The sequence below is a fragment of the Kwoniella dejecticola genome, chromosome 6, assembly GCF_000512565.2.
Source record: "Kwoniella dejecticola CBS 10117 chromosome 6, complete sequence".
In the NCBI taxonomy this organism is placed as follows: domain Eukaryota; kingdom Fungi; phylum Basidiomycota; class Tremellomycetes; order Tremellales; family Cryptococcaceae; genus Kwoniella; species Kwoniella dejecticola.
This window is the reverse complement of record NC_089306.1, coordinates 911737-939211: the sequence shown is the minus strand read 5'-3', so window position 1 is coordinate 939211 and position 27475 is coordinate 911737. Positions and strand designations below refer to the sequence as shown.

The following is a 27475-nucleotide window of genomic DNA, read 5'->3' as shown; positions in this document are numbered from 1 at the left end:
CACACTCGGATACATCGTGTCACTTCTTGCTTCCATTGATCTCGCCGATCGACAGACGCTCCAGGTCCTGAGGTCGGATATTGCACAGAGTCGTCTTACTCCGCCAATTCGATCGACATTTCAAGGCACCATTCAACCCATTTAGCGGAGATCGATCGATTCTCCGTGCAAAAGTTGAATGTTATTTTGACCGTTTGCGGTTTATTGTGCATTTAGGATCATGTATAACTTCACGAATCAGAGCTGTGTTCAATTGTCTGATCTATAAGTTATATCCACTAATACAACACGATGTCGACAAACTTGACGAAGAAACAACAGAAATTAGCAGCTTTCCGAAATAAGCAAAAGGCCAAGAAAGCAGGAGCCAACGATATCGATCAACCTGATTTACCGGAACAGGATCTGCTCGATGACAATGAGGAGGTCCCAGATGAAGATGCTGCTGTGGCTGTGAAGTCGAGTGAGAAGTCGTCGAAGAAGGAGAAGGAGAAGTCAAAAGCCAAAGACCAGGAAGATGAAGTTGCTCCACCGCAAGCTGAGGGCAGTACAGATAGTGCGAAGCCAGTAGATAAAGGCAAGAAGAGAAAGACTGCTTGGGACGAAGAAGAGGAAGGAGCGGACAAGAAGAAGACTAAGAAGGATGTCAAGCAGAGATTCATTCTCTTCGTTGGTGAGTCAACTCAGTCACATCGATCTTAGCAAGATCGAATACCAATCGTGTCAAACCCCATCATCCCAGATGATCAAAGCTGACATCCTTGCATCGCAGGTAATCTCAGCTTCAAAACTACGAAAGAAGAGGTCCAAGAGCATTTCAAAGAAGCTTTAGGTCAGTCTAAGTCTCAGTCATGCTTTTCTCCTCATTTGAGCTGCATCTGACTGGCTCGACATTCTCCTTCTTAGGCCAACTCCCATCCGTTCGATTACTGACCACAAAACCCACTCCCCAAAATCCCAAAACGAAATCTAGGGGAATAGCGTTCCTCGAATTACCGAATTCCTCGCTCATGCAAGCTGCGCTGAAACTGCATCATTCTAATCTCAAGGGAAGGACGATCAATGTTGAGTTGACTGCTGGGGGAGGGGGAAACAGCGAAGACAGGAAGAGAAAGTTGGCTGAGCGGAACGAGCGTGTAGGGGTACAGAGGGAAAAGAGAGCTGAGAGGGAGAAAGAGGAAGGCGGTGAGCAGGATGACAACGTAGCAGGGCAAGGCGAGGATGCTGGCGAGCAGAAAGAAGGTAAGACTAGGGTCAGGGGAGGTAGGAGGGTGAAATCGAAGAGCAAGGTGAGTCCGAGTCTTTAGTCTATCGATATCTTGAATTAACCCCCCCACACGTTGAACTGTATCCTCGGATATTTTCCTCATGTTCGATCATCCCACTTCATACTTTCGCGTTATGATAACATCATACTGATTGATCATTGCATCGTGCTTTTAGACAAGCGACGACTCCACTCCATCGACTAAACAGCCTCGCTATGACCCGTCAGATCCCAATGCACCCTTATCAGGCTGGGCCTCGAGACAAGCAGGAACCGTATCCGCCGCTCCGTCAAGATCGTTCAACTCTGCCAGACCGCCGCGGGGCAACAATGCAGGTGGTCGACCGCAAGGCGGTGGTGGAAACGGAGGAAATCCTAAATTCCAGAAGAAGAAATGGACCCCGACCGGAGCGAACGCTCAGCCTGTTTCTTAAGCTTTCACTCTCCGTCTCCCACGTATGCTGCCCATCCTTGTCCCTTGTTATAATATTATAGCCTCAGTGTCTCGTTCGCCCTACTCAATGATTGGAAGCCAAAAGCATATGGACTTAGTCGTTGGGAATATCGTAGACATTGTGTTCTTGGGGTTCTGTGTACAATTTGCATGTATGTCACATATTCTACAATCTTCTACATGATGTATCACGTATACGTCTTAGTCACCCGCACGTTCAACGTGGTTTTCAGATTGGATTGGTTACCCTCTACAATGGTGTATCGGCAGAAGAACGATTCGAGGAAGTTCAGATTTCAGTCCATGATAGAACAACAAGGAAGAAGGCCCGGACTACTACAGAGTGAAAGGGGTTTGAGTGGTGTTGTTCCTGAACTGAAAGAAGGTATAGATGTTTCTCACGAACGTAGCTTGATCAAGCATGATTATCGTTCTTGCACTGTTTCATCAAGGAATAATCAGCTATCGATCGAGCTCTATTCAGAAAGAGGGGAAGAAAAAAAGAAGGAAAGGACAGATGACTTACCGAGGAACAAACTTTATCCTTAGTCTGCGTTTGGCATTTACATTTCTCACATTCGCACTTATGGTCATCTGGCAAATAACCCGTCGTCATGTTGACAAGATTGCCGTGACTCATCCCGACTGGATAATCCAGAGGAGGGGTGAGCGGATTCGTCAAACACATATCGAGGGTCTCAGAACTGTCAAATCGATTATAGTCGAGCTGTTTAGGTAGATTGATTCTACTTCTGCGAGCTACCACCTGACCAATTGGAATTCCCGACTTCGCCTAAGTTCAGGCCAAGTGATCCTGTCGAGCTACCTGACGAGCTTGAGCTTGAGCTTGAGCCCGAACTTGAGGCGGCTGACTTGTCAAAGGGTGGTGTAGGAGGAGGAGAAGGAGGGGTATAAACTGGTTGATTACTTTGAGACGACGTGATGGATGATCCTCTGCTGGGTAAAGTAAAGCAAATTAAAGTGAAGGAAGCGAAGACAGCGATAGTATGGATTGTTACTTCTTATTCGATGATCCGCTTGTCTTTGGGCTTGTTGGTGGCGGATGCGAAGGCCTTGGAGGTGGAGTTGGAGATTTAGGCGGAGGTACAGGTCGAGGTGTAGGTGCGTGGATGATATTGGGTGTGTTACCAGAATTTGGGTTTGCACCAGATGAAGACACCTTGAAACGTTTCGGTGGTGGCTCACTTGTCGTTGTTGGCGTAGGTGCTATCGGAATACGTGTCGAGATATTCGTTCACGTCGGGCTGTCCAAGAGCGATCGGTGTATACGTATAGGGAAGTGACTGTGGGGCAGTCAGAGTGGCAGAGTCGGTAATAGGAGAAGTGTTTTCCTGGTCAGAGTGGGAGTTGCGAAGTATTATCGATTATGCCGTTAAACGTGTTAGGTCAAGTTGGATATATTGGTATGCGATAAGCGATAGTTAGTTGTTCAACTTGATCGAGCTGTGAAGTTCCAGCAGGCTCGTTGTGGAGTGAATAAAGTTTCGAGTTGGGATTTGACGAGAGAGAACAGTTTGAATCAGTGAATAAGGCATCCATATATATGCTGTCGAGAATTGATGGAATACGTCGTCTCCTTCTACTCGATCCCAGTATTCAAATCCATGACGTTGAAGAGCGAGAAACGGCGTTGATACCACGACCAACGAAGAGCGAATAGTGATCGATTTGCCGAAGGAAAGAAGATTGGAAAGCTGTTTTCCTACTTCTGCACCCCTAATTCTTACTCCGACATCAACCTCGACCTCGGAAAGACTTCTTTTGAGACCAGTGTTCTAGCGCAAAGGATGAGTGACGTGTAAAGTGTTGATCACGACTGAAGCGGGTTCGAAAAGGCGTGGAAGTCGTTAATTGATCAATGAACGTTGTTTCGTCGAGGTGAAGAAGAAGTGATTGTTCGTATATCTGGCGACAGACTTGAACATTCGTGAATCGGCTTTATTCGTTGATACACTGTGTGAGTATACGGTATCAGGATGTGACAGAGCGTGCAGCAGGGATTTCTTCTGATGCTGATCGAGTGAGTGTTTGATTGATTGATTGATTGATTGCGTTCGTGATTATAGTATCCTGTCTGTGTGTGGGATTGATGGATTCTGTAATTCGACTCGATTGACTCGATTCGGACGTGTACGATTGTCTACGATCTCCGCCCAAAGAATCCTATGACCTAGACAACGTCTTCCGAACAAGTATGTCCATGAGATCAGTAACGAAGCTGAGTAGTGGATTGAGTCAACAAGTAAATCAAGTTCGCACAACAGCGGATTGGAGCAAACAACTGCCTTGCTATCAGCATGCCATAGATTGTATGATTGTATCGTATAATTTTCGATAGTCGTCCGTTCAGCTTGAATTACCCCGTGTAGATATGCTGAGATCCCTTTACGAACGGCATCACGTTGCTTTTTGCTCTGAATAGGGGTCGAACCCAATAATCACTTTCGCTTCTGTCCTCTCCCTCTTCCTCCACGCAAGAGCCGCAGCGCCGACTGTTTGAAAAAAACCTTCATTGCTGTGCTGGATTTCCCACGGGGCAAAGGGATCAGCATGAATTCGTGAGGAATGTTAATGCTGAAAAGGAACGAGCAGATGCAGAGGGTCAACAAGAGTCCAGAACATCAAGTTCAACAGTTTAGCTAAAAGTAAAAATTCAAAATGTTCCATAATTTGTCCGCATACTATCTCCGCCGGCATCGGACTTCACACACGCATAGATGGCTCTGGGATCTTGCTTCCCTTCAGTTTGAGTATGTGTAGAGCAGAAACGCACACAAGTTCGTATTCTACGAGGTAGGTCTACGAGGAAACCATGTCTGCTGACATGCCGAGAAGAGAAGATTTTTCGACATGCGGTTTCCAACTTACAAAGGAGATCTGAGCGTACATCCACACCATATTTCGCCAAGCCTATTTCAGTTTCAATTTGGCGCGTTTAAGCGATCCGGATTGAAGACGGATTCTCCTTCACCCAGTCAAGTCGCTTCAACTGACCATATTTTCTGAAGTCAAAAACTTTTGGCAGATTGTAGAGATATGAAAAACAATACATCTCTGTAATAAAAAAGTAGATAACAGATAACATAGATAACGCAGATATATATGATCTTGTCATATGACATGAATGCGAGGAACAACTCTATGTTTCCCCTCTTCGCAAATAGCACAAAAAACCAATGAATGACATGATACCTAATTTCATTGAAAAGCCAGAATCATTTGCGATGCCGTGCCAACGATTGACCGTGATGTAGGTTGGAAAAGCCATATGTTGTGCGATAATGGGTGATTCACGGTCTAGACGGGCAGCAAGTGGAAAACGAGAGCGGCCGGTCTTCGTGAACAAAATTGAATTCGCGAAAACACCAAAGGGAGAAGACATACGACGGGAAGATTGAATAGCAGACACGATAAAATCATATGATATGTCACGTAATGTAAAGCAAGTTAAGTTATGATATGTTATGTTATGATCGAGAAAGGGGCCCATGATAGTATGGCCAAGAGCAAAAGAAGACAATGAGTACAGATAACGATAAGATGAGCAAATCAAAGAGCACGGAATGAATCTGATGAGAAAATAGAATATGCCTGATATAATGAAGAGGCCAAATAATAGAAAGCCAGACCAAGGAGAGGTTTCCTTTCTTAGGCTTTGAGAGCTACGGGAGTAGATTCAAGTGGGGCGATACCAGCAGCTCCCACGGCCGATGCGAAGCTAATAGGAGCTTTCTTGATTTCCGGTTGAGGTTGCGCTGCGGCGGGGGCGGGGGTGGGAGTCGAGCTTGAGCCTGGAGCAGGGGATGCAGTGCCCGACGGAGCTGCCGAAGAGGGTTTAGTCGAGATGATTACCGCATCAGATTCGGCATCGGAATCCATCGTTACGCTCTATTGTCGATTAAATATCGATTCACATTAGTATTATTCCAACGACTTGAAAGTGGAGTCCCCGTGAATCAAGGGAGCCTCACCTCTTTGGCACTTTTACCACTCTCGCTTCCCTCAGTGTCTGTGACTTGAACTTTGACTACAGGTTCGGGCTTGGGAGGCGCAGGTGCACTCAAAACCTGAGCGGCGGTCTTACCGTTCCACGAATGTTCCTTCTTCTCAGTCGAAGGTGTAGTGGGGTTAGAACCGGGTCTCGACCCGGATCCGGATCCCAAGCCAAGGGCAGGGAATTCGTGCGCCAAGGGAACTCGTTGAAGCGGTGCAGACGGCATTTTCTTTTCGCCAGCCGAAGACGACCGTCCGTTTATATAATGGCCGTTCGCTTGGGCGTGAGCGTGGGGTCCAGCTGGACCAGGCACTCTTGAACCGGCTCTTCTCGGGTGTCCATTACCGTGGAAAGAGACGTTGGATGGCGCGGGGGAGTGTGACCTTGAGGCGTTGCCGTTCAAGTGACCTCGTTGGACACCGGGCTGAGATGCAGATCGGATAATGTTTGATCCAGACATGGCTGGAACGACTGGCTTAGCGGGAAGGGCAGTGGTATTGGTATTCGAAGAAGCTTCGGTCGTGGAGGGTTTTTCATCGTTCACTGTTACAGCTGGAACGGTCGTCTCTTCCTTTTGAGCTGATTCCGACGACGTGGCTTCGACAGAGGCAGTGACGGGGGCGGATGAAGATTCCGGCTGAGATTCGCCTTCAGCTACTGCGGCAGGAGCAACGGCCGAACCTTGTTGAGCTTGAGCAGCGGCGAGGCGTTGTTGCTGGAGGATCTGTTGTTGCTGTTGGTAATGTTGTTGTCTGAGATTAGGGTCAATGGGGCCATTGTATCCAGCACCACCCATCATTCGTCTAGGACCCCTGGAGATGGCGTTGACAGGTAAGATGTGTCCGCTGACAACGTCGGGATGTCGGCCTAATCATGGTGAAACAAACAGTGTGATCAGCGAGAATTACGAGATAGCTCAAACCTTGTTTCGAGTAATCCAAATTTTGCGATGTTTGCAAGGGGTTTGTCCGCGAATGCCGGTGCATCTGTCAAGAGCTTTGGACGGTGACGAGAGAAGAATTCACTCACTGTCATTACCCTCAGCATCAAGGTGAGGGAATTTGCAGTACAGCCCGTTCCTGCAATTACCTTGAGCGAAGAAAGCACAAGGAGGGGGATTTCCGTCTTTCCAACTACCGAATTTACCTCCCGCGCCATTGACAGCGGCATTTCTACCCATCCATGGTTTAGGTCCGCCTGAGAAACTCGCTTTTTTGCCGTGACCAAAGGGTTTACCTGGCATGCCGAATTGCTGTTGGTTGAAGCTTTGTCGTCTAGCGTGAGCGGCGGCGCCATTGACTGCGACTGGGGGTGGAGGCATGAAGCCGTTTTGCGTCGGAGAAGCCCCCGCGAAGAAGGCTTCGGCTGGAGGGATCGAGGGGAGAGATGTTCCCATCAGTGAAGGGGAGAGCGGAGACATGCCGAAATGCGATGGTGGGGGCGACATCATCTCAGCGGGAGGAGCTTGGGATTGGAATCCCGGAACGAAAACTGGTGCGATGGCTGATGGTACATGTTGAGCTTGAGGTACAGGTACAGGGACTGGGACTGGTAATGGTGCTGATGCGATTTGTTCATGCTGGGTATCAAGTTGTTGTGGTTGTTGTGGTTGGGGTATATCTGATGCTGGTTGTTGTTGTTCGGGCACAAATGCTTGATTGTTTGGTACGAAATAAGGAGCAGAAGCGGAAGGGTAAGGAGCGGGATATCCACCGTTCTCGTAACCTTGGGGCACGAATCCATTGGGTCTACCCGGGCCAGAAGGGAAGAATGGTTGGCTTCCGGGGTGATAGAACACGCATGAAGCACCGTATTTGCAGTTTGGGAAATTTCTACACGGAATCGTTTTGGACACATCGGCTGGGGGAAGGTTACTGGCGTTACCTCCGTTGGGGGAAAGGGGGACCCCTGCATCCTTTCGTGGTCCAGATGGAGGTTGAGGTGGCATGAACATGCCTCGTTGCTGTTGGGGGTCAACGGGATAGAATCCGGATTGTTGTTGGTAAAATTCTTGAGGAGGCATGTTCATGTATTGAGATGGCATGCCGTACATAGGTTGAGGATACAGGATGGAGAGCATTGCTGGGTCGTTCGTGTATTGAGGAGGAGGGACGATGGCTCCAGCCGAAAGGAGTTCTCGTACAACATCGTAATGGTTTCCTCGTATGGCAAGGACTATGGGTGTACACATGGATTGATCTGATAGGCGATTGGGTTAGTGGACATCCTGCCCGTAATTTAAGCGAGGGAATAGCTTACCTAAAGTTTCGAGACCTTCGAGACCTCTCGACAGGACCGCTCTAACATCGTCCAGTCTACCCTCAGCGCAGGCGGCATGCAGTTCACCGAGAGCTACGCCGCTCATTTGTCCTTCCAACCCTTCCATCTCGCCGTTAGGGATTTGTTCCTCTTGGGCATGCCCATTTCCGTTGGCGTTCTCTTGTTGTTCGGCCTTGAGTTGCTGGACGGTCGGCGAGACGTTTCCTTGCGGAACGGAAGTGGAAGGTTCAATGGCCATGATGGTGGTCTATTTTCTCCTCGGATCTACTCTTTTTCAAGGTAGATGATTTGGACGGTGTCCTATCGAGAGCAAGTGGTTTTGGTTGATGTTTTGTTTGCCAAGAAGTTGAGGAAAAGTTTGGATCAAGGTCCAAATGATCAGGCAGACAGCGCTAGTTGTGCTTCTTGGTGCACTTTGTGTCTCTGTTGATGCAACGCTGTGAAGGTATTGAGGGCGGCCAGTAAGAATTATGCGGAATGCCGTTTAAGAGCTCTTTTCTTGATTCAAGTGATGATAGCGATAAAGAAGATGAAGAGGCGAAAGAGAGTCTTCCTTGAATTCAGTACGGCTTTTGTAGGTCTGGCTATGATAGATGAGAAAGTCAACGAGGATTGTTGATTAGGTTGTATGTTGTATGTATTCCTATGTCTATGTACGCACATACAGCTCAAAATGATTTTTATTTTTTTTCGACGCTTTTTTGGTTCGAAACGAAAAAAAATATCCGCTACGTAAGTAAGATTGTATTTAAGGGTGATTACGATGTACGAATACAAAATTGCACGAGTTGAACACGAGGATGGAATAAGAAAGATTACAATCAATTTGTAATAACTCACCTAGTTCCCCATAAGGATATCGGAACAGTTCGGCTTAGAATAGGTTATTGAGTGTGATATGCGAATAACCAGGTGCCTGGCCTGATGTCGACTTCCAACCTACGCAGAGGGAATTCGCACTCATCCATGCATACAGTGCTTTTGATTTTGGGTTGGTTCATTCCCGTTGTATACGTGTTCATGGTATGCATATGTTCCAGGAAGATCTTGGACGTTTTCATGTCGATAATTCTGACCTTTTGATCAATGGTCTTCTCCTTTGAGGTATTTCTCCGCCCGTCCCAAGGCCCAGATACAGAAGATGAATTTGAACGCTACGAGTGGGCAATCGCGCATTAGCTCAGATCCTCCGTCACGACTAGCTCATGACTAGCTCATGTACTGGTGGAGCGAGAAGTAGAGGAGTGAAGCATTGAACAGACGGTCCGAGATGGACAAAGTCACTCACCAGGATAATCAATAGCGCAATTCTTGTTGAATATCCCCTCCGTATCCTCCTGTTCCCACCTCCCATCAGATTTCTGCCTACTCATCATCAACTGACACGCTCGTCTAATAACGGATTTATCGTCGTGTTTGGCATATATCAAAGCCAAGACGGCCCAAGCAGTTTGGACCACTTGAGATCGTTCATGTTGAGCGTATTCCATGTTCACGCATGACTGATATCCATCGCCCTACCATCAGCTCAATCTTCAACTTGCAGGACTGCATTCCTGATCGACCTCACCATGTAAGTTTCACCCCATCCTCCATCGTTCATCTGCCTATCCACCAAAAACTTGCAAGCTCTTCTGACTCGCTCCGAATTTGAGCATGTTTCACCGGCTATGGCGAGTGATTCAAGGGCGAACATCGTAGCGTACGTGAAGCAGATACCCCTTTTTGGACGTCAAGTCAGCTTACATGACCATCAGCAGCATGATGAATATTCAAGAGGCTCACCAGGACCCATACCAGGATCCATCCGGTCTTTGCACATCATGTATGTATTCGATAGCTTTAGTCACAGTACGTCTATTCCAGTGTCAGCGTTAGGGACGAAAACCGAACAAGACAGAACAAGCAGGACTCACTGAATATCTTCTGATCGATAAGTGCGATCAAGTTTGCCGAAGTACTTCAAAGCAGAAAGCGCGGATGTGGTGCATCTGCATTGAGGTCATGTTCAGCATGAGCTCCCTGATCATTGACGGGTGTGATTGTTAAACTCACTCGGGATACATGTAATCCACCATGATGTTGCCTAGTCACCATAATCTAGATCAGCTACGTTATCCAGAACAACTTATTGGGTTCTCCGAAACTCACCAAATACCTCAGCAGCATTGAGGTATTCCATCTTCGTACTTCCTCTCATCAGCTCATAGCTCGCAAAACCTCCACTGGGATTCTGCATCGACAAGATCGTATCTATAGCATCGCGCATTCGTTCCAAGTTGATCGCTTGAGGCGCGTACGGCAGTGATTGGATAGCCATGACAGCTTTCAAGCCCTCGGAAACGCAATCGCTGACCTGTCGGGGTCCAGTCGCATCAGCCTCCCATGCATCTCGAGGAGTTCCCAAGCAGCCAGAGACAGATTGTACAAGACACTCACAACGTAACTCTGCTCTGGCGTTGAGAAAGCCCAAGCTCCTTTTGTCCTATGTCGATAATTCTCTTTATACCATTTCGGATTGCCCCTAATTTGCGCCTTATCCAGCCAATCCAGCATCTTCAGCGTGCCCTCTTTGAACTCCTCTTCTTCCGCCAAACCAGTCTCCGATAATGCTTGAGCCATAAAAGCCAGGTCCCAAAGTTGTGATCCGTTGGTACCCATCATCATCAAGCCGTCTTTCCCCAACCACAAGAAATCGTCTACCCGGCTCAGGTGGGCTTTGAAAGCTTCTGAGTCCGGGCCTTCCTTAGCATATCTACAGACCATATTGAAAGCCTTCGACACCGGTCCGATAGTTTGATACCCCGTATTCTCATCTTCGTACGATAACATCTGGTATGCTCGTTTCACAGCGAGTTTTCTGAGAGGGAAGGAAGATGATATACAGGGGATATCGGGGCATGCTTCGTAGTATGCCAAGAACCCATGAGCGAAATCGAGAACTGGATGATGGGGAGAGTAAATGTCCAAGGGGCTGATGTTGGATCGTTGGGCTGACCATTTGATCGATTCGTATGGTTGGGTATAGATCTCCTGTGAGCCATCACAGAGTGACAAATAAGATCAGGCAATGCGCTTGTCAAGCTTTGAAAAAGGATAGACCTTACTTGTCGCAAGGCAAAGACGAGCGGGGTGAACGGGCCAACGAAACGTGTACCGTAGAGGTAGCTCATCGGCGTGACTGAAAGTTACTCAGCTGAAGTCCTTTGTATGCCGCTGCACGGGTGTGGGCCAGGCAAAGGGTACGCACAGGTCTGTCTAACGTGTATCCACTGGAGAAAAGGTGTGATATCAGCAATCCGTAGATATGAAGAGAATAGCTGACTCACCCATCTCCAAGGCGAGAAAGGTAACCAGTCAGGTAGTAGCCTGTGATTCAAAATATATTAGGTCTAGAATAGGCTGAGCTGCAGTTGAGGTCAAGGCAGAAACATACCATAGCTCTGGCGGTATACTGCCGACCCCATCCCACTCATATGCACCTAAAACACTTAACCAAACTTTCCCCCAACTCGGTATACCCGTTGCGCCGCCTAGTGCAGGAGACCCAGCAGAAGCAACATTAGCAAAATGCTCGTTCGCTCGAAAGGTAATGCAAAGGAGGATTAATATTCACCTTGCTTGTGAATCAACGCTCTGATCTCAGTCATCGGCCCTTCGTCAGGCCCCATACCCAGTATACGCAATGCCACATAGTTCATCACCGTCCCAAAGACAGTCGGTGGAGCGGCGGTGTGTCTGGAGGGCACAAAGAAGCAGCGAGACCAAAGTAGAAGAAGAAGTATACGAAAAGACGGAGACAGGTGGATCAACTGATATCATCAGCTCGCCATTCCATATCTGATGAGCATTGTACATCATGGCTTAGATCGGTGAATAGAGCAAGACGCAATAACAGCTAGGTTGAGAATCAAAACTCACAATCCCCATCCTCCTTCGGGTCTTCGCTTATTCAACAAATACCTCTTGATCTCCGTCTCTTGCTCAGGCAACAGTTTCTGCCCGCACACGTTCAAAGCTATGATCAGACCTGGGATAAGGAATAATGGACCTACAGATCGACAATAGCAGATAGTAACATCAATCGCTCGTCAGCTCGTCCAGTCTAATAGATAGCTTGGCGATTGCAGAGGGCGTATTGAATTTTCCTTCCATTCACTCACCCCCGTATTCAGTCGAGAAATGCCCATCATGACTCTGTAATTGCTGATAAAACTTATACCCATTCCGAGCAGCTTCGAGGGGTGTCGTTGCCTTAGGGAGTTCCGGCGAATTCTGCTTATACTCACTGGAGTTAGCCGCCTGAATGAATATATAGCGAGATAGAAAGCTGGACATTTGGAAGTTTGGACATGACAGACCAAGTGTATGCTCGGAGCTCTTTTGGCCATGACGCAACTTCACTTACAGTCTCCAAGCCTATCCAGTATTTCTCAGTCACATCCTGAGGCCATTCTTTTCTCTGTTGCTCGTCTCGCAGATAAACCCATTTCTGTTGTCCGTGAGAATCTTCTCCGACTTTCAATCTCCATCCAGCCAAGTCGGTTTGAGGGGGTATGAATTCCATAATCGTCGATTTGCACTGCACTCCAGAGTTCAAAGTTCATGAATCGGAGGTCGGAAATCGGACACAGGGATTTGCGGAAGCCGAAGTTCAACGGTGCGACCAGTATAACAACCCCGTCAGGCAAAGGGCAGTTCCGATATACCTGTCACCAGGCGAATATGTAGTGATTACTGCAGGAGAGCAGTGGAGAGCTGGCTGGTCGACTATGTATATATATATATATCAGTGTATCAAGACTATCGTCGCATTTTATAGAATGACTTCAGGATGGCACGAGCCGATTATCGCTTTCGCGTATCATCGTACCATTCCGCGTCCGGCGGTAACCGGTCATCGCCTAACGTCTAACGTCATCTGCAACATCGCAAAATCAAATCCCCTTCTGATCTGTTTGTCCGTTACACAACCTCTGTTTCCGAAGAAATGCATGGAATGGTGACACGACTACCATCACGACTACAACTTTGACCTAATTCTCTTATCCGACTCCAACCCAGTACCAGACCCAGACCCAGATTGCCCCCGACTCAAGCAGCGTTCTTCATCTCTCTCAATTTACCCATTACCTTAACCGGGTCCGTCTCACCTGTAGCTTTTCTATATGATAGGTTCGAGCCATCAGTCAGATCCGGTCCAAGTGAGTACAGCGGCCGGTGGAGAACACTCACTGTGCTTCTGGCCTATCCAGCCTCATAAAAACGTTCCATTTCTTCTCATCGCCAATCGTCGATTTTCCGGTCGTGCAATTGTCGCTTTGAGCTTTGTTGAGCAGTCTGATCATGACGACGGTGATACCAGTATATCAGTATTTCAAGTTTACATACCCGATTTCCACTGGGGTTACTTACCCTTTGAGAGCTTCGTTCTCAGGCTCAACGCTCAGCCCGAATTTGGCGCTTCCTTTGGTATATTCATGCCCGTTAAACACTATTGTGTCGTCAGGTAATTTCGATAATTTGGTCAATGCAGCATGCATCTCCTCAGGTGTCCCTACAGTCTTCCCTCAGCTGATGCGGGTCGTCTCCTGTGGAAAGTCTGATTTACCTTCGAAGAATCTTCCACACCCGGCTAAAAACAGTGTATCTCTAGTATGTCATGATCAGCTTGCGAGTCGATACCTCAAGTATGATCAAACTGACTTACCCTGTAAATACCCCTTTCTCCCCTGTCTTCTTGTCTTCTACATAAAAACAGATGGAATCCTGAGTATGACACGGTGTGTGATAACATCTAATCACATCTGGCATCAGCTGCTGAGCGGACAGTGTGATGGTGTAGAAGGACTCGGCTTACTTTACATCGATATCTTGCCCGATCTGGAATGTGTCTCCATCCTTGACTATCGTGTTAGTGCCTGGACTCTGTTTCGAGCCGCCGTACGCTTTAAGGCCAGGGTGAAGCGAGAGCTACCATCAAAGAACAATTATCAGTCAAATCATTCCAGTATAACCCCCTCTTTCAACTCGCTCTCACCCTTTCCCGTCTTGTCTATCATGTTATCCCTTCGCTTCCTCATGCTCCCTAGACGGTCCCCTCAGTTACATTTGAATCATCATCCTCTTACTCTCGCTACTGAGCCTCAGCTCCCCTCTCACACCCTTCTCATGACAGGGTCCAGATGTCGAGACTCACAAATTTGGTATTACCGCCCGAGTGATCATCATGATGATGCGTAGTAATCAAGCTAGTGACCTCTACACCCTGCTCCTTGGCTGCTTGAGAGATCTTCGGAGCGTCATACGGATCAACGACAGCCGCCTGCTTCGACGAGTCGATGAGGAGGTACATCCAATTATCCGATCGTGCTTGAATAGGAATGACTTTCATCTTGTTCCTATAGAGAAACACTATCAGCTAGTCATTCGAGCCAGAAGTGGGTCCAGGATCAGTTGAGGAGGACGGTACTTACGCAGTAGTTGTACTTAATTGTCTTCGGAAGACCCTCGCAAACTGTCTAGACGTTTTCAACGATAATGACATGATGAAATAAACGGGATTCCTAGCAGCTGCAGCTGGACTGACTGATTTTGGTCTGGTGCTTGCTCGACCATTTATAGCACTTTGAATTCACGTCATTACAAATGGCCGACCTCCACTTGACCGAATCCTTATTTCTTCTCCCCTTTTACAACTCCCTCCCACGCATAGACTCGGTCGGTCCGGGTGATTTTCACTTTTAGAGTAAGTAAGTTGGTTGAATTACGTGTTGTTGTTCTCCCGTGTCTCACAAAAAACGCGCCCAGAGTTACTCGTAACTATCCAAGCGGAGGGTCCCACTTTTCAACTGTCTGTATCTTAGTGCGAACAAGCCAAGCAAAGGGACAAAGGGACATGGGTGGTTGATGATGGGAATCGATTGAATGAATGGTTGAATCGCCCCGCCCTTCGACGCGCACATTAGGTATTTCTCATTTATCATCAGTCATCGCCATTATACTCAACCATCTTATCTGTTCATATCGCTACGCGACGTTCAGAACATCACGTCTGCCTTCACTTCCACTTTCAAGCGGAGTGTATCGAGCTTAAACACGTTTACGCCAACATCGAAAGCCATCGAGGACATTCACGATGATGGGATTTAAGAAGAAGTTCTCATCCTTCTTACCTGCAGATGTACGTCCAACCTCTTTTCGTAAACGTCAGCTTATATACCTGAGAGCGCCATACTGATATTGCGGTGTTTCGCGAAACCCACTCAGGCTCGAACCCATTTGCAAAATGCCTTAACGGTCGAATGGGAAGGACAAGGTAAAACGGTTTTGGTCGATTTACCAGACGCCAACAAGCACCAGAATAACGAAGTTGAAATGGCTGGATTGACTTCTAATTCTGCCGCGTACGGACGACTGAACGATGATGACGATGTAAGTGGCAGTGCAATGAGTGTATCCTTCTTGAAGTCGATTAACCTGTGGTTCAATTTGCTATAGGATTTGTCGTATTCTCGTCCTTCTCGATCAAATTACCATACAGACCACAAATCCGAGACCTCTCAATCTCAACAATATTCTGACTCACACCAATCATCTTCCTCGTCGTCGGCGAACAAACATCGGAAATACCCCTCATACTCCTCCAAGACCCTTCCACCAGTCCCACCTGTTCCAGCCCAAGACCCAGCCTACTCGTATTCGTACACCCAAAACCCATTTGAGACAGAATACGATTCCCCGCAAACATCCTCTTCGTCCTCCATGTTTTCCAACCAAAGTCCATACGCCACCTCGATCCCTGCGTTTGGAAATAACGACGGATACGGCTACAACAACGGTAGTTTGAACAGGAAGAACACGGGGGACAAGAAGATGCCTAATCCATGGAGTCAACATCGGGCAGACGATATCGATTTCTTAGGTGATCTAGGAGGAAGTCATTCTCATTCTCATTCGAATGCTCATTCAAGTGGACGTGGACGTGGATTGGGTAGTCCGACTAGTTCGACGGGTACAAGGGATAGTCAATCGAGCAGTAATTACAATAGTCTAGAGAACCCTTTCAGGTAATACAGGTAATATGTGTCAAGTATTCTCCTTATCCTCTTTTCCCTCGATGTTGCACACTCGCACCAGGCAGGACAATTCAAGGGACTTTTCTTTTATTGACGCTTTCTCTCTCGTTGTATTGCTTGTCCTACTATTCTTGAGATACATCTTCCCTATATCTCCTGCTTTTATCAGACCTTTACATTGCCTTTCGTTTTCTTTTATTCTATTGTTTTGGTATCGAGATACCTTTTCTCCTCTTGTAAGTGAGTAACGTTGTACGCGGACTTTTATACCAAATGTATCCCGGATTCGGACGATGTATCGTTGCAGCAAGAGTATACGACAATTTGTGTACAAATCCATCTATCTCCAAATACATGTTACAAGAAAATCGACATTATCATCATCTATCGGGCATCTCACCGAGACCGTAGTGTAATGCAATTCAACGCAATGCAAGCCAAACCAAATTAGATCAAGCCGCTATTTCGCATCATACACCCCCGTCCACATATTATAATTCCACCGTCCCCCTTGCGCTATATCCTTGCCTTCGCCCTCAATCACCACCTCCTCGTTATTCTTCATTACCTTGAAAAAGACTTCGCCCAGCTTGAAATGTATATGTATCAGATTCGGTACACCGACATTCAACAAGTACGGCTTGACCGGTTCCCCCGCGTTTTGGACGTGTAGGTTATAATGATCTTTCGTGGAGTATTTCGATTCAGGTAAGACGATGAAGAAATTCAGTAGGTCCTGAGCCTTCATTCGTAGCAAGTGATGATCAGGTATGAATCGACAATTTCAGCGTTAGCGACTGAGTCCCTATTTTGAATCGTATGTCTAGAAACCCATCGAGGGTGACGCAAAAGTAGACTCACCCATTCTGCGTGATCCGGTTTGCCGACTCTATCCTCAGCTATCACCATATCCCGACTTTGTGTTCTGTACCAAACGATCAACCTCCCTTTCTCTTCTTTTGTCCCCAATGTAGCACCATCTTTACGTCCAGAACTACTGTCGGTACCTGACATTTGAGTTTTCCACTGTTGGATGTAGTACTTTGTAATCAGTCTGAAACCCTCATGGTCCATACCCTCCGTCCAGCTCTCACTACCTGGCTGAGCGCCTAGAATTGGACCGATGTAATGTGACTCGCCGAAATCGTTCCATGAAATAGCCTGGATCATCTGCGGTGACTTATCCGGTGGTAGAGATAAGAGCTGAGAGAATCGGCGAGGGAGGAGTAAATCGTCTGAGCGGTCTATGAGAGTCATAACTTCATTCACCCTTCCTCTCGACTATTCGACTGTCCTGGTAGGGGGTTAATACCATTGAAGAGAAGACCTACAAATCCAATTTCTGCAAAGAAAGGAACTCGATCAGCTTCCAGTACAGTTCATGGCTACAGCACACCGCCACTCACTTATTGAATGCCCATTCTCCTTCGGTGCCGTAATGCGTGAAGAACAAAGGCGAGACAGATGCCATGTATGGTTTTTTCTGGTTCAGAGTCAGGATATGAGCGGTCCGCTTCGTCTGTATCAGATCTTCGCTTGGACGCAAGACGGTGAACACAACTCTGACTCACATGGTCCAAGAAGGGTCTATCGGAATCTAGTGTGGTTGTTGAATTGTCCATTGGCCTGATCACGAATCACAATGGTTCTTCGCTGAGCTCAAATGCGCTTTCGACGCATGGCTGTGAATGGAGTCATTCTTGGGAGCACTCACCAAGCACCATTCCAATGATATGCACCATCCACATAGTCCTTCTTCAGTATCTCTTCAGGCGGGAGGAAGAACGACGGGATGAAGAATACCTTGAAACGATCTCATTAGCATTGACGAGCCGATGTGCTAGTATGCTAATCCCGTGCAAGAATTCTGGCTCTTCGTCTGGAAGCAAAGCTAGAAGTAGAGATGATAACTCACTTTCTCCCCCAGTGCATTTTTAAATCCACTCAAGACCTCTCGCCATCCATCATCACCCAGATCATGTCCTCCAAATGTACTCAGTAGTATCTTTTTGTCCCATTTCAATTGAGCTGACTGTCCACTCTGAACAATCTTCACTATCTTCCCCACCAGTAATTCAGGATCTTTCGGGAGGACCATCAAGTCCAAGCTCAGGAACAGCTTGAGTGTATGATTCGATGCCGAGAGGAGACGGTATGCGGTACATGCTTGAGCGAGTTGCCATTCCTCAGGTCCAATATTCAAGGCTAATCCGTCCCTGTGGGCCACAAGACAGCAGTATCAGCCATCACGAATCCATCGTTTACTGCCTGCAGAAAGAAAGCTTACAAAGCAGTATCTTCTGCAAGATCGAAAGTCTTCATCCAGTCTTGCTCAGTGAATGGGTAGGTATTGCCCAACTACTGACTACATATGAGCTAATGATGGCGCAAGCGAATGATCACGACCATGACGTACCATGAAATGCGCAACGGCCAATCGGGGTTGATTAGCATCACCTCCTATTGGTTCTTTACCCTCCCCGACACCTCCCTTTGAGCTTCTCGACTTGCTGAACCACTGCATTCTGAGGGTTTGGACTGTAAACAATAAGAGTAAGATGGCGATGATTGGTCGAAAGAATGGATGTGTCGATATAGGCTTCATCCCTCTTATACGCCATCGACAGGATTGATTGACTTCGTCGCTGCTAAGAATGTCAGGCAAAGTCGTCAGGAGTCCATACTTTGGTGCTTCGTCGGAGAAAGGCAGTGTTCCCAATGGCTAGGCGATGAGCTGTGGACGTATTTGCAGTCAGTGCTCGAGCGTAAAAGTCTGGCGAGCCGAAACAAAGCACAAAGGATCTTCTCAGGCACAGCATGACATCTTCACGCGAGTGATTTGTTTGGTTCCGTCATTTAAAAGGCCCGCCAAAAGGTTTGAAGATGATGACATGCATGGGTAGCGACAATTTGATTCATATCAACAAAGTGTCTGTATGGGTCGTTCGATTGGTCAAAAGATCCATGCCGAGTGACACCTGAGCAAGACTGAAGCTCGGCTGCACATGTGTCTGAAGTTTCTCCGTGCTTCGGCCTAAAAAACTTCGTTGTCCGATTATTTGCATGCGAAAGCCATAACATGTCGATGCTCATCAGGCTGCAAAGCGGGCTAGGGAGATTACAGTTGACGTGTCAGACGGAATGCCCTTGGCCGGAAACGAATAACGAGAGACAGACATCTTCATGATTGAAACTCACCCCACTCTAACAGATTGTGTAGCGGATCGAAGTACGATCTGAGAAAGTCGTGTTTCCGTCGTTCTCTCAACATACCTTTGAAAACAGTGTGCAGGTGACCTGAAACCTTTGCTCGAATTCGAGTCGTACTCTGATGAGGCGGCAAACATGCAGCAGTAAATCAAACAACGACCTGTGGCATACACCATCATTCCATCATTCTGAAACCGAGGCGATCACAAACCCTTATTGTCGGACCATAAAGAGCTTCACATCGTTGACGGTGATCGTGATAAAGGGACAGTTGTCTGTCTTTCTGTAGATGGTCAAGCTTTGGGGTGAATCCTGTTTTGACTTCACGCTGCATACTTGTTTCACAATCTGTTCTTCATTGTTCGTAGTCGGATGGAATGTAACTTACTCCCGAATCTGGCCATTTTGTATCATTCATGCACTTAGTGGAACCTTGCCAAAGCACTCTGGAACATTGCGATGCCATATTCTGCCCCAGGCAGTCTGACTGAAGAACGCATACATCAGCACATTACTTGTGGCATCAGCACCGCAATTATACAGCGCCAACGGTTGTCACACCGCTAGTATCCGATTTGCAAGTCATACCTCTTGCGGTGAGATTACAGAAACCAATTCTATCCACACAAAGGGATATCTATATTGTGAAGGCGACCTATCGCGAGGCAATTTGAATTGTCTCAACCTTTTTCTCAACGAAACAAGACCCCCTTGACGTACATCTGCGAAAGGACCCCACAACAATCTTCCGATCAAACAGAGGGACAGGCATGCGCATATTGGAGCTGTGATCCCTTTGACAAACCTCTGCGTGACTGAGGAACTGAAACATTCTCTCGCACGGACAGTAGTATTGTGTGATTGTGAAGATCATGCGGTTCCATTTGGAGGTTTCGCCTGACAATACCGCCTGCTCACCTTGTGCACGATCGTGCTGTTTCACATGCACGACGTCCGGGCGCAATACGCTAAACACCAACACACACGGCGCCTTCAGCATAAGTCGTATGAGTTTGCTCCCTTTTTAACTGGGACATTGAACACCACACCCCGTCAACGGTTTTCCATGCGATTATTTTTTTGGTCTCACGCTTAAGACATATGATTTGGTGGACGGACATCTCAAGCAGTACAAGATTCTCATCATGATATTCGGTCTTGAGCCCTACGTTGATCGTGTCGATGAGCATAGACGATTTCTCGAATCTATCAATCCGACATCAGGCTTCCGCTTATTCATCAAACGATCCGTCACCGAAGAAGAATCGAAAAGTGCTCGCAATAAAGCTGGAACATCTGATAATTGGTCTCAACGATCGTATTCCTCCCTTCGAAACGAGGCCTATGCTATCTCTTTCGTCAGAAAACATACCAGCATACCTGTGCCGACCGTTTTCACGTGTTTCGAAGATCGAGGTTGCTTCTACTTGGTCCAAGAATATGCAGAAGGTTGCATCTCAGCAACTCATGCCGCCCCTCACTTACACCAACATATCGCCAGACAACTCGCAAAATGCGTGCAGGAGCTGCATGACATACGAAGTCACAAGCTCACTTGCTTTGTCCCTGAAATCCACCTTCCAGCAAGAATGCAAACCACTCGGACATACCTCTCCAGTCTCACATATCCTGAAGACCCGAAAAGAAGATATGTCTTATGTCACGGAGACCTTGGATGGCAAAATGTCATGGTAGATCCGGATACAGGATATATCAAAGCCGTCATTGATTGGGAGTATGCTGGTTTTTTCCCAGTAGAGGTGGAAGGTACTTATTGGCAACGTTGGGGTATTGCCGCACCGATCGGAAGTGAGATCAGCGACGCCGACCACATCACTGCCTTGCTTCAAACACTCAGTTCTACTAGAGCCTTTCCCAAAGGTTACAAGGTCAAATCCTTCAAAATAGCTATGGACTCGGACCAGGGCTCGCCCCTCAGAGATGTCACTGAGGTCAGCCCAAACCCCCAATCCAAGATCACGCGACTGTTGACTCGGATCTTTCGCAAGAAGCACGAAGCAAAATCCGAAGCTGCCTCCAACGCACAGCCCAAGGATAGTACAGGCGACACCCAAAATCTGCGCCTCCCTGAATCGACACAAAAGATTCCGACAGATCCGAACCTTTCTGCTGCGTAAGGGGGTCCAGATCGAAACGACCGACTGGAGATATAGCTGACGACTGTTCTAGGGAGACTGGCGTTTATGAAGGACCATCCCAGATTGTGGAGAAAGCGTCCAAAAGAGAACCACCATATGTCGAATCAAGGTACGTGGTCTCGAGCGGCCTCATGCATCCTAGCTGAATGCATGTTATAGCGATCTGAAAGAATGGTCTGAACTCGAAGTACATTTACCCGTGGGCACGGTTTTCAATCGGACCATGGCTGTGCAAGTTGCTATTGCCGCGCGAGAGCATGTAGCTAAGTCGTGTGACACGCTTGGAAGATAGATGATGGTCGATCATCACGCACTGCATGATTGGGCCAAAGCCATGCAAGGGCTAGGGCTAGATATCTTGGCGAACAACAAATATCACCCTTTGGCCGAAGGTACTGCTCATTCAGTGAAATTCAGCCGTTGTGTATCAGGCTGATTACCAAGCGACTACAGAGACCGAACATCTTGTCGAGCTCTCCGGATTTATCGCGAAACATTTGTCTGAACTCGGCCATAGCCTCAAATTATCGGCGGAACCTATCTCATACTTTCAATCTCGTCAGTTGCTTAAGATCGACGTCAACAAACGCATGGACGAGATGAAGCCAAGTCTGCCAGATGACTGCGATGTCCCTGACGATGCGTTGCAGGAGTATATTGCCCTGGGCTGGAAGTCTCTGCTGATCAACAGGAGTCTACACATGGACAGAGATGAAGCTTTTCACAAAAGCGAGACTGCCAAATGGGACGCGATCGGCAAAGTAAGTCGTTCCCCATCCAGCTGCTCGGATTTCGTAAAAACCTCTTGGCTGACGCGATGGAGTTTCTGAAGTACGGAGAAAAGCTAGTCGTCGCATCGCACGCTGCCAAGCAGCTTCTCCCCTTCACTCCCAATAGAGAGTCGAACCAGCCCCGAAGACGTAAGAATCCCGCCAGGGGAGAAGCAGACGATAGAGTTAGGGACTTGTTGATGGGTGGTACCGGTGGTTGGATCAGCAAGGTGCTTGACGATGAGGATTGGACGCCGATCGATCACAGGAAGTATGGTGTGCCAGATGAGGGTGAGAGTGAGAGTGATTCGGAGAGCATCAAGCAGAAGTTGAAGGAATCCTGGGATAAAATGATCGAAGAAAGGGATGCTCGACTCAAAGGGACTGCAATCTTCAAACATGCTTCGGAAGGAGAGAAGCTCGATGGAACTGACCTTTATTTGGCATCGTGGGCGATGGTTTGACACCGCTTTACGCCACCTTACCACAGCTCAGCGTCAGTGGACTTTGTTCATACTTGAATCATGTACATGATATCGCAGAGATCAGGGACATCCTGGTCAAGCTACCTTGCAGGCAGTCTGTAATGCATACTGTATCAATCCGTTGATACCCTCGTATAATAAGCCAATGCAGGCGATAGTCAGACAATGTTAAGCTTTTTCTCGTCAGACTTCCGCGATCTGAGCACGTAGCATTCAGAAATAGCCGAGACATTTTGAACATTGGATACATGTATAGATACAATACATACGGAGCGCGGTGTAGTTCGAGCTCGCAGAGCATCTGGCCGGCCGATGCTGGGAATGAATAGAGATGTGGCGCATCATATCCTTTACAAAAGAAGAAGCCTAGATACGCGAAACCATGCGCCTTGCTAATGCACCGTCGGAGCTACTCGTAAATTGTCTCCTCGACTAGCTCTTCCACGGTTTCCAGCTGGTAGTTGACGAAAGGAACGACCGTGGTGGGAACTATTCTAGCTTGGTATCTAGCTACACTTTCGCCAATGAGTGCAGTACAGTATGGGCAAAGTTCCCCGGCTCGACCGATTTCGAATTTGCTTTTACATCGGGTACAGCCACAAACAGGCTTGACGCTGTCAGCCAGGGTAACTATAGGGGTATCCTCTTGGCACCATTCGCAAAAGACGATGTGAGGCCTATCGCCAGATGTTGTGAAGAAGCCGTTGGCGATGTTGAACGGTACTTCGATATCATGTCGGCATTTGGGGCAACAGAATTTCTTTTCTCCCTTCTCGGTGTGCGGATGTTTCGGGTTCGAAATCAAGGGCTGATCTTTTCCACAATCTTTGCAATCGCCAATATAGAAATCGCTGTTATCGACTTTCTGATCGGTGATTCTTCCACAACTGCCACATGCCCACTTGTAATGGCTGAAACCAGGATGTCTTGATCTGGCAAATGTGATCTTGTGTACCCGCAGAGTTCTAGTCCAGGCGTCCACGATACACATGGCGACTGACTCCCCACCGAAAGGTCTCATTCGATCACACCTGCTACAGACCAAGAAGTACGCGTAGGTGTGATGCGGCTTCTTGACGATATCATCGCCTGGACCGTATCTGATTAACTCCTCGGGGATGTTGTCCATGTCCAAGGTAGTCAGAAGGTATTCGACTTCAGGATCAAGGAGGGAGTTTCGGTTTGTGCGACAGTGATGAGAGTTGTGGGACATTCCATCGTTGTCTGGGCTAGGTGGGCGGAACATATCGCTGATATCGATCTCGGTGAATTTGGGAGTGGTATGCCATCGGAAGATTTTGCGCAGCGTTTTGACGGTTCGAGCAATTGGTTTGTGTTTCATGGTTGATTGAGAGAGCATGTTGAGGAAGAAAACAGCAATAGAGGAAGAAGATAGCGATAGGCAGAAAATGACTGTTGAGCGTAGTGAGCTGAAATTATGTGCGTACAGGGAGGCTTGACAGAAGGTGTGGCTTTGGGAAGATGTCCGGGACGCGAAGAAGCACTATTGAGTGATGCTCTCTGATGGGCGGAGTGGTGAAGGATTTGCTTGAAGGTTCGGGCTTTGTCATTCATCATGACAGAACATGAACCAACTCCTGACCGCTATTTATAGCTATACCTCTGGAGGTCTTTTTCGAGATGAGGTGTTGAGCGTAGTATTTCTCAAGTATCTCATCTCGTCTCGACTTGTGCCCTCTACCACACGGCAGGGGTAAACACAGCTTGGAAGCGATCAGAAGCATTTGAAAGCTCATGAAGCGCTCCTCAAAGGCATTGCAAGTCATACGAAGGATGCAACCCCAGCGAACACGATCATTTCTGCGATTGATGGGATCAACGGAGTCGAAATGTACAGCATGAAACCCAGTGAGATGTTTCATGCACAAAAGAGGAATACAAAGGGCCATAGCTTCCTTTTTTCAGAAATGCTGATCAGTCCCGGCCAGTATCCCTGAGGAGAGTGTCACATCTTACTTCGGCATTGATACGAGATCCAAAGGACGTTCGGCGATCGCGGCGAACACATAAGCCACGATCAAAACTCTAAAAATGGGCGCAAGGCACCACGTTCGTTTCAGATGCACGCCTTCTGGTCGTTGTCGATGACTTCCAAGAAGAAATATATCGTGCTTGAAATGGATCAAACATCCCCCTTACAGCCCACGAAATGTCTCTCGCATATCTTGTGCCGTCGTTGTCGTCTGCAAACCGATCGGAATCGCTCTCATACTCCCAGCTCGATTAAGTTGAACATCCGCCACCCGTTGTTACTTGCTTTCGCGCAAGGTCGTCATTCGCCCATAATGACCATATCGTTTCAACCTCAAGTCAATCAAACGAACGACCGTCGAAGGTTTTTCGAATCGGTCAGCCCGTCCAAGGGATACCGGCTGTTCATCAAACGTTCCGCCACCGAGGCTGAGGCCAAGACCGAACTCACCAAGGCAGGATCTTGCGACAACTGGTATCAACGATCATTCTCAACCCTGCAGAACGAAGCGTACGCCATATCCTTCGTGCGAAAACACACATCCATACCTGTTCCAACCATATTCGCAATATATGAGGATCGCGGCTGCTTTTACATGATTCAAGAATACGTCGAAGGTTGTGTTACCGCTTTACACTGCCAATCCAAATTTCATGCGCACATCGCCAGACAGCTGACTAAGTACGTCGGTGAACTCCATCGCCTGAAAAGCACCACTCTTAGGTGTTTCACTCCCGATCTTCACTTCCCCGCCCGAATGCAATCTACTCGAACGTACTTGTCCACCTTGAAGTACCCGGAAGATCCAAAGAAGAGATACGTGCTGTGCCATGGAGATTTGGGCTGGCAGAACGTGATGGTTGACCCCAGGACTGGCGACATAAAAGCTATTATAGACTGGGAGTACGCTGGATTCTTTCCTGTAGAGGTGGAAGGCGTGTATTGGAAGAGATATGGTGCTGCATCTCCAAGAGGTAGCGAGACTATGGATACCAACGAGATTTCAGCATTGCTCTTCAACCTCAGCGCCAACGGCTGTTTCCCAAAGGACTACAGAATCATCTCCAGTAAGAAGCAGAAAACAGACCCCATAGTGGCCGATGAATCGAAAAATACCACATCTCCGCCTCAACAGTCGAAGATCAAGCTGTTCATTTCGCATGTTTTATCCAGGAAACGGTCAGCTGCCAAGAAGTCGGCTATCATTGACGAAAACAAGCCAGATGAGACTGAGAGCTTTCACTCGACTCCTCCACCTGTCGATGAGGCTTCAGCACGAAAGGAGGAGACCGAAGACTCAACACGGTATGTCCGATCTTAGTTTTGTGAAAGGTTGTGACTAATTCGTCTTTTTACCCGTTCAGCCTGGATGAAGAAGTCGCAGACGTTGGGAAAAGAATCGTGGAGTCCGGTTCCGTTCAAGCACCTTATCTGGAGTCAAGGTAAGTCCGTCAAGCATGTTTGTTCTCAGTAGGCTGAGAATTCTTCTTCATTTGTAGTGATGTGCCAGAATGGCAAGAATTGAAGGTAAGAATTCCGGAGGACGAGGTCTTCGATCAGACAATCGCGACACAAGTGGCTATCGCTTCCCGAGAGAATGCTGCGGATAAATGTCTAGCCTTGGGAAGATCAATTATGCTAGATCATCACGCTTTACACGCATGGCGGAGAGCGATGCTCGAGAAGGGAAGACACCATCGTGAACTGAATAAGAAGCATTTCCTTTTGACAGGTGCGTTTACGCCTGATTCACCATCGCAAATCCTTTCGAGATACAGACTAAAGAGCTTGGTCACAACTTCCAGAGACTGAACACATTGTCGGACTGAACACCTTGATTTCCTCATGCCTCCTCGTCTTGGGAGAGGAATTGACATCATCTGCTCAACCTATCTCTTACTTCCAATCTCGTCAACTTTTTACAGCTCGCCTACACAATCGATACCAAGCGCTGGAAGCCACTGTATCCAAGGAGAAAGGGCTGTCGGACGACCAAATCAGAGGGCTTGGCGAATTGGCCGTTAAATTTGGACTCATCGATCAGAATCTGCATCGCGATAGGGACGAAGCCTTTCGGAACAGTGAGACCATCAAATGGAATGCTATTCATCGTGTTAGTCCTTGTCTGAATGCCCACCCCTCTCAGTGCGATGACATCGTTCACGTTGACTGACAATGGGCTCCAACAGTTTGCAGAAGTTGCGTTGGTGGTATCTCATGCGGCGAAACAGCTTCTCCCTTATACTCCAGACCGCGACCAAAATCAGGCTAAGAGGCGACATAGTCCAGGGAGAAAGGAAGCTGAGGATCGCGCAAGAGATCTTATACTTGGCGGTACTGGTGGGTGGGAAGCAGAAGTAAAACCTCTTGAGGATTGGGAACCTATCGATCATAAAGAGCGTGGGGTTCCCGATGACACCGAAAGTGAGAGTGAGACCGAGTCTGCTAAAGGAAGAGATGCCGAATTCTGGCGAAAGATGCGAGAAGAGAGGGATAAACGACTTTTCGGTGTCCCGCGCGTCGTACATGCCTCCGCTGGGGAAAAACTGGATGGAAACGATCTGTATCTGGCCTCTTGGGCTATGGTCTGATGCGAAGGTCAGCGAATATTATACCTATACCCACACCATCCTGTTTCATCATAGCATGTTCTTCATGCTGCTGATTACCTTCAGTTGCATGACAGGATAAGCAGGAATACATCTTTCTGATCTGTTCTACTGTCCTCTGAATATACAATATTGTCCATGAATTATGTTACAAA

General features: G+C 47.6%; 10 protein-coding genes across 10 annotated transcripts; 5 read left to right on the top strand and 5 right to left on the bottom strand.

The window, feature by feature from the left end:
• Positions 1 to 291: 291 nt before the first annotated feature.
• On the top strand, positions 292 to 1701 carry I303_105225 (uncharacterized protein; the record flags this gene model as incomplete). Its single annotated transcript, XM_018408621.1, has 4 exons — positions 292 to 673; positions 773 to 832; positions 907 to 1289; positions 1444 to 1701. 4 exons carry the CDS (start codon positions 292 to 294, stop codon positions 1699 to 1701), a joined length of 1083 nt encoding a protein of 360 aa, XP_018262312.1.
• A 3689-nt stretch (positions 1702 to 5390) lies between these two features.
• Positions 5391 to 8254, bottom strand: I303_105224 (uncharacterized protein; the record flags this gene model as incomplete). Its single annotated transcript, XM_018408622.1, has 4 exons — positions 5391 to 5630; positions 5714 to 6603; positions 6766 to 7935; positions 7996 to 8254. The coding sequence occupies 4 exons, from the start codon at positions 8252 to 8254 to the stop codon at positions 5391 to 5393; spliced, it is 2559 nt and encodes an 852-aa protein (XP_018262313.1).
• Positions 8255 to 9099: 845 nt separating this feature from the next.
• On the bottom strand, positions 9100 to 12583 carry I303_105223 (uncharacterized protein; the record flags this gene model as incomplete). Its single annotated transcript, XM_018408623.1, has 16 exons — positions 9100 to 9170; positions 9305 to 9518; positions 9587 to 9737; positions 9802 to 9873; positions 9933 to 10007; positions 10072 to 10102; positions 10168 to 10372; positions 10456 to 11049; positions 11124 to 11197; positions 11267 to 11288; positions 11346 to 11385; positions 11453 to 11549; positions 11633 to 11754; positions 11938 to 12067; positions 12180 to 12291; positions 12425 to 12583. The coding sequence occupies 16 exons, from the start codon at positions 12581 to 12583 to the stop codon at positions 9100 to 9102; spliced, it is 2169 nt and encodes a 722-aa protein (XP_018262314.1).
• A 527-nt stretch (positions 12584 to 13110) lies between these two features.
• Positions 13111 to 14563, bottom strand: I303_105222 (hydroxyacylglutathione hydrolase; the record flags this gene model as incomplete). Its single annotated transcript, XM_018408624.1, has 8 exons — positions 13111 to 13180; positions 13252 to 13356; positions 13432 to 13573; positions 13628 to 13668; positions 13727 to 13813; positions 13877 to 13989; positions 14216 to 14417; positions 14493 to 14563. The coding sequence occupies 8 exons, from the start codon at positions 14561 to 14563 to the stop codon at positions 13111 to 13113; spliced, it is 831 nt and encodes a 276-aa protein (XP_018262315.1).
• Positions 14564 to 15154: 591 nt separating this feature from the next.
• On the top strand, positions 15155 to 16089 carry I303_105221 (uncharacterized protein; the record flags this gene model as incomplete). Its single annotated transcript, XM_018408625.1, has 3 exons — positions 15155 to 15199; positions 15286 to 15450; positions 15517 to 16089. 3 exons carry the CDS (start codon positions 15155 to 15157, stop codon positions 16087 to 16089), a joined length of 783 nt encoding a protein of 260 aa, XP_018262316.1.
• Positions 16090 to 16554: 465 nt separating this feature from the next.
• Positions 16555 to 18618, bottom strand: I303_105220 (uncharacterized protein; the record flags this gene model as incomplete). The annotated part of the gene is made up of 9 exons (XM_065969108.1): positions 16555 to 16836; positions 16956 to 17338; positions 17426 to 17436; positions 17501 to 17577; positions 17666 to 17720; positions 17809 to 17897; positions 18010 to 18310; positions 18382 to 18452; positions 18511 to 18618. 9 exons carry the CDS (start codon positions 18616 to 18618, stop codon positions 16555 to 16557), a joined length of 1377 nt encoding a protein of 458 aa, XP_065825180.1.
• Positions 18619 to 20449: 1831 nt separating this feature from the next.
• Positions 20450 to 21442, top strand: I303_105219 (uncharacterized protein; the record flags this gene model as incomplete). Its single annotated transcript, XM_018408627.1, has 1 exon — positions 20450 to 21442. The coding sequence occupies one exon, from the start codon at positions 20450 to 20452 to the stop codon at positions 21440 to 21442; it is 993 nt and encodes a 330-aa protein (XP_018262318.1).
• Positions 21443 to 22053: 611 nt separating this feature from the next.
• Positions 22054 to 22890, top strand: I303_105218 (uncharacterized protein; the record flags this gene model as incomplete). The annotated part of the gene is made up of 3 exons (XM_018408628.1): positions 22054 to 22224; positions 22296 to 22681; positions 22776 to 22890. 3 exons carry the CDS (start codon positions 22054 to 22056, stop codon positions 22888 to 22890), a joined length of 672 nt encoding a protein of 223 aa, XP_018262319.1.
• A 237-nt stretch (positions 22891 to 23127) lies between these two features.
• On the bottom strand, positions 23128 to 24078 carry I303_105217 (uncharacterized protein; the record flags this gene model as incomplete). Its single annotated transcript, XM_018408629.1, has 1 exon — positions 23128 to 24078. One exon carries the CDS (start codon positions 24076 to 24078, stop codon positions 23128 to 23130), a length of 951 nt encoding a protein of 316 aa, XP_018262320.1.
• A 946-nt stretch (positions 24079 to 25024) lies between these two features.
• On the top strand, positions 25025 to 27302 carry I303_105216 (uncharacterized protein; the record flags this gene model as incomplete). The annotated part of the gene is made up of 5 exons (XM_018408630.1): positions 25025 to 26016; positions 26076 to 26153; positions 26211 to 26443; positions 26517 to 26824; positions 26901 to 27302. The coding sequence occupies 5 exons, from the start codon at positions 25025 to 25027 to the stop codon at positions 27300 to 27302; spliced, it is 2013 nt and encodes a 670-aa protein (XP_018262321.1).
• Between the last annotated feature and the right edge of the window lie 173 nt (positions 27303 to 27475).